Below are 15751 nucleotides of genomic sequence, written 5' to 3'. Positions count from 1 at the left end.
ATACATTCTGAAGATAAATAGTATCACAGTTGCACAATAATGTGAATAATGTCAAAAGCACTCAACCGTACTCTTAAAAATTGTTAAGATGGCAAATTTTGTTGTTATTTTATCACAAAAATTTTTTAAAGGAATATTTTTAAAAAGAGAGACTTGAGATACATATCAACCGATTACAATATATACACCTAATTTAGACCCTGATAAAAACAAACTGTAAAAAAAAATGTTTTTGAGATAATCAGGGAAATTTAAACGCTGACTAGATATCTGATGACATTACAGCATTATTGTTAATTTTTTATAGGTATGATGATGGTATTTTGGTAATGTTTTCAGAAAGAGTCCTCATCTTTTAGAGATACATGCAGAAATATTTATAAAATGAATGGGGGACAGGAATACTTACAATTAACTTAATCAAACACATAATAGAAACTGCACTGCTTTGCAACTAGACAGAAATATACACATGAGACTAGCAATTATAGAAAGTTGGTAGGAAAGGAGGAAGTAAACCTATGATAGGCAATTCTCCAGCCCTACTAATTTCTAAGAGAAGCTGCTGCTTATAAAAGTGTAATCACTACCATACAACACAGCAATCACACTCCTGGGCATTTATCCCAGGGAAATGAAAATTTATGTTCACATAAAAACTTGTCCACAAATGTTTATAGCTTTATTCTTAATAGCCAAAAACTAGAAACAACCAGATGTTCTTCAATGGGTGACTGGTTAAGTAAATCGTAGTTGTTATGGACTGAATTATGTCCCCAAAAAATCAAGGTGAAACCCCAAACCGCAAGGGGAACAAAATTGGAAAAAAGGGCCAAAAAAAAAAAAAAAAAGGTAAACAAGGCAATAAGAGTAAGGCCTTAACCTGATAGAACTGGTGCCCCTATATAAAGAGGAAAAGAGATCAGGAGTCTCTATCTGTCCACGTGTGCACAGAGGAAAGGCCATGTGAGGACACAGAGATAAGGAAACCATCCACAAATCAGGAAGAGAGGCCTCACCAGAAACCAACCCTCATAGCACCTTGATCTTGGAATGCTAGCCTCCATAACTGAAAAAATACATTCTTGCTCTTTGAGCCACCCAGTCTGTGGTATTTTGTTACAGCAGCCTGAGCGAATACAGTGGTAAATCTATACCGTGAAACACTACTCAGCAATAAAAAGGACATTATTGATACTCAAAACTTAGATGAATCTCCAGGGAATCTTGTTGCATTTTATCAATGGTATCATACAGTATACAACTCCAAAGGGTTGTATACTGTATGATACCATTGATAAAACATTCTTGAAATGACAGCATTATAGAAATAGAGAACAGAAGAGTGGTTGCCAGGAGCCAATAGGGGGGTGGGGCAGGTAGTAAGTGGGCGTGGCTGTAAAAGGGCAACAAGAGGCTCCTTATGGTGATGGAACTATTCCCTGTCTTGACTGTACAAAACATCCTGGTAGTGCGGCTGCACTACAGTTACAAAAGATGCTATTACTGAGAGAAATTGGAAAAAGAATGCATGAGATTTAGCTTATTTCTTATAACTGCATGTGAATCTACAATTATCTCAAAATAAAAAATTAAATTTTTAAAAAAATATACAATCGACACTAAGCCCCAGGTAACCATCAGCACAGTGCAGCACCAGACTCTTCTTCGCCTCCTGTCCTCTCCCAGCTCTACCACCAGATGCACCAAACATCTGGGCCTCAGCTGCCACAGCCAGTTAGGGCTATCCTTCAGCCCACAGGAGTGGGAGCAGAAAAACGACCAAGAGAGAAAGAAAAAGGTCACTGCTCTTCCACCTGCCACCACCCCCTCTACTCGCCATCCTCAACCTCACACACACTGTCAGCCCTACATCCGTCACCCTCTCACGGTCCAGAAAACAAGCTCACTTGAAGGTTTTAAATGAATAAACAATAAATCCACTAGGAAAGCACTACGGTCACAGCAAAGAAAGTGGGCCTTAGAATCCAGATCACCCCAGACTCTGATCCTAGCTGCACCTTTTACTACCTTACTCCTTGTGCAACCTTAGACAAGTGCTTTAGCCTCTCTGACCCCAGTTTCTTCACACATAAAAATTTAACTCACATCACTGCATAGTTGTGAGGATTAAATGATGTGTTGATTAAATCACGAGAACCTAGCCCCCTACCTAACACATAATAAGGGGGTGGAAAATTTCATTTCCTTCCTCCCTACCTGCTAAAGCCTTTCCCACATGACTTTGGCCTTACGTCCCCTCCTTTTAATCACAAGCGCAACATAGCAGAACACTCTGAATTACTCCTTAAAGTTTATTTCTTATATCACTCTTATTTCTCCTTATTACATGCCTTTTAGGAAACAAAAGTAAAATAACTATTTCGTAACTACCAATGTATACTTCTTAATCCCTTCCCCTTTTTCACCCAGCCTCCCAACCCCCACCCCCAGCAACCATCATGCAAAATAGTCATGGGGATGCAAAGTACAGCAGAGGGGAAATAGCCAATAATACTATAATAACTATGTATGGTGTCAGGTGGGCACTAGACTTACTGGGGGTATCACTTTATAAGTTATACAAATGTCTAACCACTATGCTATACACATGAAACTAGTAATATAATACTGGATGTCAACTGTAATTGAAAAAGAAAAAAAGTGAAATGATCACCTGTAGCAACTAACGCATGCCTCAGTCCAGCAGCAATACTAACAACCTTCTCTCTCAAGAACTGTCAAAATAAAGAAAAGGGTTGAGATTTCAGAATCATCCATCTACAAAATGTTACATGTAATTGATAGTCAAAATGCAGTCTGGCCCTCATTACGTGTCTGATTGGTTTAAAGCACCCAAATCCCAATATTTCCATCCATAAATACCTCCATATGCACCCATAAAAGACAAAAATTTTTTTAAAATACCAGATCACAATGCCTCTCAGGGAGGAGAGGGACCTTCAAGGTCATCCAGTCCAGGAGGTGGCAAATATTTTCTACGCAGGGCAGATAGTAAAGATTTTAGACTTTGCAGGCCATATGGTTTCTGTCACACCACTCTACTCTGCCGCTGTAACATAAAAGCAGTCACAAGCAATACACAAATGAAGGGGCATGGCTGTGTTCCAGTAGAACTTTATTTACCAAGTATTCTAGTTTGTGGATCTCTGATCTAGTCCAACCCCCAACCAATACTAGAAATGGCTCCACAACATCCTGCCAAATACCTACTTTCAGTGACACAGGCTTACCACCTCCCCAGGTGTCTGTTCCATCTTTGCACTGATCTGTTTATTTCCTTAGATGGAGCCAAACCTATCTGCCTATGGTTTCTGACAATGTTCTCCAAACATGTGAAGACAGCTGTCATGTCCTCTCCAAGATACCTTGTGGTACTTTTAAAAAAAAGGTTCTCACATTCTTTGAGACCCCTCTGCAGCTTAATTCCTCTCTGATTGAATGTGGGCTGGATTTAGTGACATGTTTCTAGTAAATAGGACTAAGGAAGTGATGAGTGGCTCAGAGATGAGGTGATAAAAGGCACTGGAGCTTCTCATTTGGCCTCTCTCTCCTCTCTGGAATCACTCTAGGGAAAAGCCAAATGCCATGTCTGAGCAGTCCATAGTGGGGCTCCTGTGGCGAGGAACTGAAGCCTCCTGCCAGGTGAGAGAGTGTGGAAGGGGATCCGCCAACCCAATTGAGCCTTCAACAGACGGCATGAAGCCCTGGCTGATATCTTAACTGCAACTTCATCGGAGACCAGCTAAGCTGTTCCCAGATTCCTGACTCTCGGAAACTGTGAGATACTAAATGTTGTTGTTTTAAGCTGCTCAATTTTACGGTAATTTATTACACGGCAATAGATAACTAATATATATCTCTTCTTTAGGCTAAATATCCCCAATTCCATCAGCAATTACCCAATTTCAAATGTCATTTCCTCTTAGTTTCTCTCCTCTAAATACACTCTGGCTACTCAGTCTCTCTCTTTGAAAGGGACTGTATATGCATCAATTACAGCCCTATGGAGCTTTACCACATTAGTTTATTTACAAGTCCACGGTATCTTTCTAAACTTTAGGGCCCTCAAAGGCAGGGTCTCAGTCGTAGTCACTTCTATGCCCAGGGCCTAAGCACTGAACCCACAACAGGACATAACATCCCAGACACAGGCTAACTAGCCTAAGAAGGACAGGGGCTCTGGCCTCCCTTCTTCTGGGGACAATAATTGTTAATGCAGCCCACAGTCTTTGGGGAAGATCAAATTTTACTGCCAATACAATTTGAACATGTCCTTTAAAAAACTTTTTTTTTCAAAACTAACTGAAGGGATTTATATGGAAATTCAATCTCTTCAATATCTTCTACTCACCTCCATGCCTTCCTCTCCATCCCCACTGCCTCGACTTTAGTTTGTACCAGGATCATCTCTTGTCTGAATGCTTAGCAAGAGCTTCTCGAGTGGTCTTCCTTCAATCTTCCCCACTAGCCCCACCTGACCCCTCCCTACCACACTGTTCTTACATTTGTCATGTACTACCTCCCCAACTGACCCCTCCCCACTGGTAGTCCACCACTTCCTTATAATCCAGTCAAAATGAACTGCTTGCAGTATCCCAAACCTCCCCGTTCTATGCTCCTAGACCTTTGTTTACACAGTTCCTCTGTCTAGAACGTCTTCTTTTGTACCTACTCTTTTGTACCTTTTGCATCCTATCTCAAGCCAGATAAACTTCTACCCAACTTTCAAGAATCAGCATAAGCCTATCTTCCCTTAGAAAGAGTTCAATATTCCCTCCTTTGAGGCTATGTATGCATCTACGACAGTTCAAACATGGTGATGCATTTAAGTGTTTCTATACCCAACATGTACTACTAAACTATAAGATCCTCAAATGCTAGGATTGGATCTTACTCACCTTTGTCCCCACTGCCCAAACACAGCATCCATACATGACAGTTGCTATATAAATAAATGAATGAATTTCTATTACATTGCGCTTTGGCACATTCCTCCCATTATTCCATAGCCTGTCAAAATATTTCTACCTTCTGATTCTGTCATCTAACATATTTTAACCATTGTTCCCTTCTGTCTTCTTTAATCATGTGACTTAAGCTAAATTAATTATAACTTATAGGCAGGTTCTTAGAAAGCCATCTATCTATAACTGGAAGCAGTAACACTTCCTACAAAAGGGACTACAGAGTCTAGACCTCCATGCATAACATGTGGTACAGACTGAATGACTGTGTTCTCTCCCCGAAGTTCAGATATTAAGATCTATTATCCAATGTGATGGTATGTGGAGGTGAGGTCTTTAGGAGGTGATTAGGTCATGAGGACAGAGCCCTCATGAATTGCATTAATGCCATTATAAAAGAGATCCTAGAGAGCTCCTTTGCCTCTTCTGCCACCGAAGGACACAGCAAAAAGATGGCTGTCTATGAACCAGACACCAAATCTGCTGGTGCTTTATCTTATACTTCCCAGGATCCAGGCATGAGAAATGTGAAAAATAAATGCCTGTTGTTTAAGCCACCTAGTCTAGGGCATTTTTGTTAAAGCACCCCAAACAGATTAAAACACCATGGAAATCATAACTCTTACCCTACAGAGCAGCAATCATAATTCAGCAAGATGATAAGAGCAGACCCAGGTCTCTCCAGTGAAGACAGAGCTCCTGCTCTGAGTCAGAGCTTAAGGAAATTAGATAGGAGTGGAGCAGCTTCGGTGGCAAAACTCATTTTAGATCCCAGCATATTTCTTTTAAAAATTCCATAGTCAGTCCTATTATGATCACTTACAATATAAACTTCACAAAAATTTATACATTTTAAGTATGATGTGGTGAAAAGAGCTCTGAACTAGGGCCGAGAGTCCTGTTTAACACTCATGCTGTTAAATACAAACATGGAAGCCACTAGCTACATGTGGCTACTGAACAATTGAAATGTGACCAGACTGAATCGTGACATACTGTAAGTAAAAACTGTACACCAGAGTTCAACTTAGTATAACATAAAGAATATAAAATATATAGTTAGTAAGTTCTTATATTAATGGTATATAAAAGGAAATGATAACAGTTCAGATACACTGGATTCATTTAAATGTTATTAAAATGAATTTCAACTACGAACCACAACATGGAGGAAAGTTGAAAACATAAGGTGAAGTGAAAGAAGCCAAACATAAAAGACCACATATTGTATAATTCCATTTATATGAAATGCCCAGAATAGGCGAATCCGTAGAGATGGATTAATGGTCACCAGGAGCTGGGGTGAGGGGATGATAGGAAGTGGCTGCTACTGGGTACGCGGTTTCTTTCCTGATGATGAAAATGTTCCAAAATTAGATATTGGTAATAGTTGCTTTTGTGAATATACTAAAGATCACAAAATTATACATTTTTTAAAAGGTAAATTTCATGGTATGTGAATTACAGCTCAATAAAGCTATTATTTTAAAAATTAATTTCACCTGTTTCCCTTTACTTTTTTAAGTGGTGCTACTAGAAATTTTTAAACTACCTATGTGGCTCACATTATATTTCTATTGCACAGCACTGGCCTGTACCATTTACCTGGCTTAGTGTCTAGGTAAGTCATTCTATCCGAATCTATTTCTAACACAACCCTCATTATTATTAATTTTAGAATTATAAAAAGTCATTAATGTCTTTATAAGATATTTTACCTTCATTGTTTTATTTCACAAAAATTTGTAATGTGTATGAGGACAGCATTTTTTTTCCACTCACAACCTCCACTCCCTCAATCTAATTTTTCCCAGAAAAACCTAAGTTTTTCAACTTAACATCTAACTCCTGCCTGGGTTTTCAGGGACCCAGCCAGCCTTTTAGCCTCGGGAGGGATAACTGTGACACCCTGGAAACGCTTTAATGGGTCACGGGGAAGCTGCATATCGGGTGCCGTCCTTACCTCAATGGCCTGGGGAGCCATACATCTTCGAGGCCCATGAGGAACTCCTAACTGGCCAAAGGAGTTAGATCCACATGATAGAACCTGCCCATTTTCTGCAAAATACAAATGCTTAAATTACAATCTAAGAAGTAAGATACCTATGAACAACGGGTAAATGCTAAAGAATGAGAGGAACAAAGGGAATGAGAGGAGGACAAAGGTCATGTGCAAAGGGAATAAAATAGCATACAACAATGCATACAGTTGGTCCTCTGCATCCATGGATTCTCAACTGCAGATTGAAAAGACTGTACTACTGTCTACAGCCATGCCACCCTGAACGAGCCTGATCCCATCTGATCTCAGAAGCTAAGCAGGGTGGGGCCTGACTAGTACTTGGATGGGAGACCACCTAGGAAGACCAAGTGCTGTAGGCATAAAAAATAAAAAACAAGGGATTGTAAGCTGACAACGTCCTTGCAATCTGTGAGGTCAACCAAGGGTTGCCTTGCCTTAAACAGAAAAAATACTGTACTACAGTTTTTGATCAGCAGTTGGTTGAATCCACAGATGCAAAACCCACAGATACAGAGGGCCAATTTTATTCTATTAACCCTTTGTCCTCTGCATCCTATTCTATTATCCAGCTTCACAGAGACTGAACAATGCTGCCCAACCTTTTTATTTTTTTTTTAATCTCTCATTGGGAAAAAGCTGCCATCATTGTTGTGGCAACCTCTGATTTCCTCATACTCCCCCCAACATTCCCTTGGGTAACCTTAGCTGGCACTACTCATCAATTATCCCAGCCACACAGCTATCATGAACTTGTGGGGTAGGAAGTAGCCACCAAAAGTGTTCTAGTTCATTCTCTAGTCTCTTGCAAGTATTCCGGTCCAAAGTTTTACTGTTTAAACTCTCTTTACAAAAGACAACCCATGACTTTCCTTGACAACCAGAGAGAACATTTGTGTGTTTTGAAACATATCGAGAGGGTTTCATTTAATCAGCATCACCAATATCATGCTCTTTGCATCCAAAACCTTTGTGGTGATAAAGACTTACCTAGGAGTAAACTCACCTGTGAGAATAATGGTAAAGTCCCAGCCACAGGCCACCTGTTGGATGGGACAGCCAAGGAGGGATTTACAGGGAGTAAAATATAAAACATCCTCTGTGTGACCAAGCCCCAACTGCCCATCTTTGTTCAGGCCACAAACAAAAAGGCTTCCTCCATCTGCAAAAAGGCAAAGGCTTTGGTGACAGTGTGCACAGGGGAAATTACAACTGCCAAAGTGAGCGAAAGGATTTCACTATTTGAAGTCACAAACACAATAACATTTTTCCCACCCATGTTAATGAGCATGTATGTTAAAGTACACTGGACCAAATGGCATAGAGCCAAAGGGCTCCCATCTAATATCTAAACGGAAACTCCAAGTCCTACAGCAGTGGTCAATCAATCACTGTTGTTGAGCATCTACTATAACAATAAAAGCCAACATTTATTCAGCACTTAGAATGTGCCTGGTATTGTTTTAAGAGCTTTCTGTGAGGCTGATTTTTCCTTTAGGTACAGTGCCTAGAACCCACAATACTTAGAGAACCATAACATCTTAATTTTAAATTATTTTAAAATACGAAAAAATAAAGGTATTTATAATAAATATGTAACACTAAATCCAGCCTGGATTATATTAATCTTTATATCAATGTCGTCATAAAGTATAACTTTTAATATTCCTTTATGAAAGAAGGGGTCCACAAAGGCAAAAGTGCTAAGGACTCATAAAAGTCAAAATGCAGCCCTGTTAACTCATTAATTCTTCTCATCCATGCAACAGTGAGGAAACTAGCACAGAGAAATTATGTAATTTTCCTAAGACCACACAGTTAATGAATAACAGAACCAGGATCTGAATCCAGGCAGTTTGATTCCAGAGTTTGTGTTCTTAACCAGGATGCAATGTGACCTCCTTCACAATATTGTAGCACTTATAGTACTGGTTAAATCCTATCCTAGGTACTCTAGAAAAATTAAGGAAAATGCAAAGTTCCTGCTCTCAAGGAATATCCAATCTAATTGCAAAGACCTCTAACTCATATACGAAAGTTAAATAACAATATATGGTATAAAATGTGATATATGTTGCAACTCTACCACTAACTTGTCTTGTAACCTTAAGCAAGCAGTTTTTCCTCTCTGAGCCTCACTTGTGTAATGGGATAGGGGTAGGAGGAGGGGAAGGAGAGCCTAGGAAGAACCTAGATCTCTGAAGTCCCTTCCGCTCTGGCAGCCTAGGTTTCTCTAATGGTTTCCTCTGCAAAACACAAAAGGCCGAAAGATAGTAATATGACAACTAGTGGGGGAAACGTCTAAATAAGAAAATGAGGGGCTATCTATTCTTGAAGAAAGTTACCTGTGACAACAGCAGAGTGGCCCCCTCCTCCTGTGATTCTCCTGACACGCCCAGGTTTACAGAAGTCACTCAGCTGCTGAGGCAAAAGCACATCTTCCTTATGGCCAAGGCCAAGTTGCCCATAGCTATTTGCACCCTAGGGTTAAAATAAGCCAAGGATGAAAAAGTAGGACAATCACAACAGTCAATGTTTATTTATCTGTCTCTGTCTTTCTCACCCTGACATCTCAGAGCCTATAACAGATGAGATTTCATGGGCTCATTCTTAAGAAGTTGTTACATGCAACTCACACTTGGACAGTGGTCCCATCCATAAAACACCACAGTTCTCATGTGAGAGGAGGCCTTAGCATCCACAGCTTATCCCATGCCACTCTTTACCTTTCCCTTCCAATGCCCCAGCCCCCATATGTTGCTTTTTGGGGACAGCATGGGAGTTCCTCCTGATGAAAGCTAATTACCTGGGGTGGCTAAGAAAAGAAATAATGAGGGGAAATGGGAACAAAGTGGGTAGGAAATACCCTGGGACTAGTTCTTGTCCCTTCTCCTCACACCTTCACTGGAAAAACTGGCAATGACTTTCTGTAATCAAAGTTAAAGATTTTGTACCCTCAAGCAAGGCATATCATTGTTATTTCATCTGTAAGTGAAAGAGGTTGGCAATGATCTCTAAGGGCTTTTCCAAGTACTATATTTGTGACTCTTAAGATTCACATGGCGAGATCTCCGTAAGGGAAGAGATTTCCCCTTCATGGGCAATATGTCTATCACATGTCTATATGATTTTATACAATAAAATTGCCATATCCCTAATCTGAAACACTTGCAGCCAGATACAAATTTTTATAGACGTTTCAAAAAGTAATATGGTATATAAATCATACAGACCGCTGCAAGTTCTGGGAGCATACCCCATAAGCAACGCAGTGTGATTTCTGCACTAAACGGTACACATACTCACAGTAAGTGAGCAAAGACTATAAACAGCCTTATGTCAGGTCAGTTTGGGGTGTTCAGAGCTTTTTGTATTCAAAATTGAAGATAAGGCACCATGAGCCTGCAAGGAAAATCTTATTAAGATTTCAGAAATCCTCATAATTTTTCTAACTACCTACTCCTGGCTGGTTCTTCGTAGACATGAGTAATAAAACCTTTAAAATGTGTTTGTTTTTGAAGACACGAGGAAAAGTGATTTAAAATAACTACAAAAAAATACATACAAACCCTCACCCTTTGTGGTCTAGTCTACAGCCGTCCTGGGCTGCAAGGACTCCAAGCTGGAAGTACAAGCCGTGGCAGGGACACAGGTTCTAGAGGTCCTCAGGGACAATAATAGCTACCAATTACTGAGTGCTTCTCTGTGTCCTGGGCATTCGCCTTTAATTCTCACAACAACAGAGAAGATAGGCTTGTCGCTCTCGTTGTACAAATGAAGAAACTAAGCATCAGGAAGGTTAAGTAATTTTCCATAGTCACATAACTGGGTAGGCAATAAGTCGATGCCTGCTCCTTTCATTATACCATACTGTGACGCTAAGAATAAAGAAAAAAAAGGACATTTGCTAACCCAGCCCTGGCAGGCAGCTAACTGTATGACCATATCTTAAATAGCACCCCATCACTTTACCTCCTTTTTGTTTTTGCTTTATGTTTCTTCATAGCACTCCCTGTCATTGCATCACTTCTGTTTACTTGTTTACTATCTATCTCCTAAAAAGTAAATTCCACAAGTGCAGGTACTTTGTTTTGCTCACTGGTATTTCCCCTGCATCTGAAACTGTGCTGGTCGGAAGAAGTGTGCATGTATTTTACAGTGAATGAATGTAAGACCCCATGCGTCCCCACCAAAGAAAGAACAAATGAAAAGCTTGCATGGTGTGAAGTGAGGGCAATGCACAGGATTTCTCCATCAGCCCTGAGATCTCAGTGGCTGCTCCATTACCAAGGCTACATGCTGTTGAACAGAAAGTCAAACACTGGCATTATGGATTCAAGCTATGATATCAAATTTTTGTAATGCAGCAAGAGGCCCTAAATTCCCGTCAAAGCAAAACAAAACAAAATTTTAATATAATCTATTACAGCTGTATCTGCCTCCCTTCCTTATGAACACTCCTGACACCACACACACACAACTCCAAAATATGCAAATTCCCCTTTTTACAGTCTTGTGTTCCCCTAAAATTCATTCGTTGAAGCCCTAATCTCCAGTACCTCAGAATATAACTGTATTTGGAGATAGAGCCTTAAAAAGGTAATTAAGATTAAATGAGGTCATAAAGACGTGGCCCTAATCCAATGTGACTGGTGTCCTTATAAGAAGAAACACAGGGATGCTGTTGCACAGAGAAAAAGCCACATGAGGACACAGCAAGATGATGGCCATCTACAAACCAAAGAAAGAGGTCTAAAGAGGTCTAAGAAGAAACTAAAGCTGCTGACACATTGATCTTGGACTTCTGACCTCCAGAACTGTGAGAAAGTGAATTTCCTTGTTTAAGCCCCTAAGTCTGTAGTATTTTGTTATGGCAGCTCTAGCTAACTAATATACCCCTCCACACAGATATAGCAGCAAGAAGAAAACACTATCAGGCCTCCAAGCACAGCAGTGGGGTTAGGTTCAACAATCTTTTTGTTTCAGTACAAACAAGGCCATATCTGAAAGGCTTTTTCTGTCAGATATATTCTCTGTCCACAGAGACACCAGTCTCTAGCCTGGGAAAAGCTAGAGACAACACACAGCCCAGGCACACATTCGACCCCCAGCACCACCCCCACTTCAAAGACATTCAGCCAGCCTACCTCAGGCCACACCACAGTGCTCTCTTCTGCCAGTCTGCAGCCTTACATTCAACAAATGCTCCCTACCGATAACTACCGTTTTTTAATTAGTCAATACATACTGGTTTTGACTGCAATATAGGCATTATTTCTCTCCCTCTCCCCCAGCCCAATACGACAGCTAGAAGTTTCACTCTTGTGTTTTTCCCAAAAGACCAGCGAGCACATAGCTCATACACAACAGGTACTCATTCATTCATCAACAAATATTTGCTGAGCACCTTACAATGTGCCAGGCACAAACCAGGCACGGTGAACAAGACAGGCACAGTACCCACCCTTATAACGCTTACATTCTAGCCAAGGAGACTGCTATTAACAAATTATACATTTCATTACAATTGGGATACGTGCTGTAAAGAACTACAATTGGGAAACGCGCTGTAAAGAACTACAAGATACCATGTCTGCTTGTCCCCGTGCATCTCTCCCAGCCACGACACAAAAAGATGACTGTCTCAGTGCTTCTGTCAAAGCAACACCAGCGCAGATGCCCACGCTCCCATACAGGCAAGACCCGGTCACAACAGAATATCAGTAACTATGCAGGGTCTCCGCCTGGTGCACCGCCAAACACCGCAGGCCTCAAATCAAAGGCTGCTCCCGCCGGAGAGGTAGGGCTGGAGAAAGGCCTCCATCCTCCGGGCAGCGGGCGGGTGGGGAGCACAGGTGGCACCACAGGACTGTGACACCCAGCGATCCCGTCCTGTCAGAGCCCTCCACGCTGTCTTTCTCGAAGCTCTCGCGGAACCTGACGCTCTGCCCTGGAGGCAGGCTCTTCTCACCGCGCCGCAGCCCCTCGGGTCCGGACCCCAACAGCCAGCAGGACCCCTAAGTCACGCCGTGAAGACTCTTCCCTCCCCTCCCTCTCATCATCCGAATCCGGCCAGGATCCTCCAACCCAGAGCTAGAGCTGGGCTCGGACCCGGCCGCGCAGCCCAGGATCGCCCACGCCGAGGCCCAGAGCTCCCAGCGGCAGAGCCCCCAGTCCCAGCGGCCCGGGCCCGGGCCCGGGGGGCGGAGTCACGTACCCAGGCGAAGAGCGCGGCCGCAGCTCCGGCAGCCTCGGCGGCGCTCGCCTCGCGCTCCATGCGGGGACGCTCTGCGAGCGCTTCCGGAAGGGGCGGGGGAGGGGCCCTCCTGGTGACGATTGAAGAGGAGGGGGCGTGGGGCCAGCGAGGGGCGGGGTCTGTGGTTGGGAGGGACCGGCGCGGGGGCGGGGCCGGCAGGCTGCGCGCCGGTGCCTCCTCCCGAGCCACCTCCCAGCGGCCCCGCCCCGGCGCGCTCTGAGCGTCTCTGCCCACGGCTCCCTGCCTGCCTTGCAGAGTGGCTCACTCTTTATTTTTAGTAATAGTTCTAGACGAATGCACCACGCCCCTTCACGTTTTTGTCTCCTTGGAGCCCCACGACAGCCCAGTGGGGCTGACAGGGCAGGGACTGCGTCACCATTGGATGGGGAAGAAATGGAGCCTGGGAAGGGGAGGAAAGGGTTCTGCCCCAGGGTCTTAGGCCAGACTGTCATTGGGCCTATTTTGGTGTGTATTTGCAAAACCTGAGGGAACGCCTTCGTAGGCGAGTGTGGTGTCTTACATCGTTGGTGTCGCCCTCAGTGCCTGGCACAGAGCGGGAACTTACACCTCGGGACACTGAACTGAGGAGGCTAGTTCTTGTAGATTCCTGCGGGGCCGCGTTCTGACCTTCAGTATTCCGAGCATAGCCCTGGCCTGATTCTGATCATTAATAACAATTTTCACCCAACAAAGATTTTCACATAAAATGACTTTTAGCATACACTTTTGGTGGGAGCTAAATAAATACAATTTTCCGGGAGGAAAATGTGGCAATGCATATTAGGAATATGAAAATAGGTAAATGGATATTTATCCTATAATTCCACTTCTGTTAATTTATCACAAAATAATCAGAGCTGTGCACAAAAACTCAAACTGCAAGTTATTCATTATGGGGTTACATGTAATAGGAAAGAACTTACTACCTGAAAGTCCAAATATAAATTGATTAAATTATGGCATAGCCATGCAATGGAATAGTAGGTTACCATTTAAAAATATAGAAGATATTAAGGGAAATAGTCATGACATGTCATTAAAGTAAGTATTATACCAGCTTTCCATTCACACACGTGTGCGCGCACACACTCTCGAAGTGGTGGATTACAGGTGATTTTTATTTTCTTTTTTGTACTTTTTGTACATAATCCACATATTCCTAGCCACACATTATGTTATTGGTATATATGGGTTCACATTAAAGATGATAATTCATATTCACTAGTTCTCGACCACCCTGCTGACACGAGACTCCAGTACTCAACATCCTTTATGCCTGGGAGCCCTGGAAAAGTGTCTGGGGTGAGCTCTTAATACAGCCCTTTCCTGTTTCACTCTACGCACTCCTCGTTGTTTCCTACTGTGCGACCACTTGAGGGCAGCACCTCACTTTTACCTCTCCGGTCTGTGGCATCTCTAGAATATCCATGACCATGCCAAGAAAAATACAAACTCAGGAGCCCTCCATGTGCGAAAACTATACCATGTTTGCTGATTTTTTTTTTTTTAAGAGTGGACTTTTTTGTCTGACCATTCCTTTCCAGCATGTGTAAAAGGATGTAAAAATGGGACCCTACCAGTCTCAGTTTGGGCCAAGACCCCCCAAGGCATTAAGTGCCATCATTAAGTGCCAATACTTTCACATTATAAAGTGAAGTACAAGACCACCAAACATAACTTGTGAAGGTGTCTCGACTGTATGACTTCCAGTCTATGAAAGAGGTTGGAGAGGCTGAGAGAGAATTCTGAGAGCATATGTGACAATAGTTGTCCATGTGCTATGAGTCCCACCCATCTCATCTCTAAGCTTCAGCTAGGCTACTTAGAGAGCTTGGTATGTATCCCTCCAGACTGGGGCCTGGCAGGCTGCTGTCCAATTTGTGCTGAGAAGTCCAATGTTTTTTAGTGAGATAACTGCTCTGATAGTTGAGCAAGAGAGATTGATGCTTTGGAGAGGTTTTTCATGCCCAGTGTCTTTCATGACAAAGAATGTCTGAGTATCTTCCATGTAAGTGTTTCCCATACACAAGCAATTTGGCCAGGGGACGGTCTTGGACCCTGTCCAAGGGAATTCTGGAGGGGTGAAGTAACACCCCAAGAGAGTTGACCACTAGAGGCCGAGGGAAATGAATTCACTGGCCCTGTCAGAGAGGTACATTTACCCATACCAAGAGATCTCGAGAAATGAGAAGGTGGAAAGGTGTTCCAAAACACCCACAGAGAATGAGTCAGCACTAAATACTTGCCAAGTACAAAAAACACTGATGCCAACTCACAACAGTATCAGATTTAAAAGAACTTTTTACTCTTACCTCTCTTTTCCATTACCATTCCCAAACCCTGGAGGAGCCAGAGGCAACCTAGTGAGTGGGCAAGGGGGAGCAAGAAAATAAAGAAGCTAAGCACACCCCTTCCTTTCTTGGTTTTGAGAAAAAGAAAAATGTTAAATTTAGATAAAGTTTAATGTTTTGAACTTTTACATAAGAC

General features: G+C 42.3%; 1 protein-coding gene and 1 non-coding gene across 10 annotated transcripts in view; one reads left to right on the top strand and one right to left on the bottom strand.

The window, feature by feature from the left end:
- SERGEF (secretion regulating guanine nucleotide exchange factor) overlaps positions 1-13323 on the bottom strand; it is a 185153-nt gene extending 171830 nt beyond the window's left edge. For 8 of the 9 annotated variants that reach the window (XR_002776808.1, XM_023522146.1, XM_023522145.1 and 5 more), the window contains exons 1-5: positions 13226-13323; positions 9354-9489; positions 8015-8170; positions 6952-7046; positions 2678-2738 (exon numbers count right to left, since the gene is read on the bottom strand). Coding sequence is in view for 8 of the 9 variants with exons in the window: in XM_023522146.1 (XP_023377914.1) it covers positions 2678-2738; positions 6952-7046; positions 8015-8170; positions 9354-9489; positions 13226-13285 (508 nt within the window). In the remaining variant the exon portion in view is untranslated. Of the gene's footprint in view, positions 1-2677; positions 2739-6951; positions 7047-8014; positions 8171-9353; positions 9490-12596; positions 13197-13225 lie in introns of those variants that run through there. The other variant, XM_023522147.1, reaches the window with a different exon arrangement.
- LOC111730750 lies at positions 7252-7370 on the top strand. The gene has a single exon (XR_002776812.1). It is a non-coding gene; the product is annotated as a 5S ribosomal RNA (ribosomal RNA).
- Positions 13324-15751: the final 2428 nt, after the last annotated feature.

Source organism: Pteropus vampyrus, unplaced genomic scaffold (assembly GCF_000151845.1).
Source record: "Pteropus vampyrus isolate Shadow unplaced genomic scaffold, Pvam_2.0 Scaffold334, whole genome shotgun sequence".
Classification (NCBI taxonomy): domain Eukaryota; kingdom Metazoa; phylum Chordata; class Mammalia; order Chiroptera; family Pteropodidae; genus Pteropus; species Pteropus vampyrus.
Note: the sequence above shows the minus strand (reverse complement) of the source record. Positions and strands in the feature narration are given on the sequence as shown.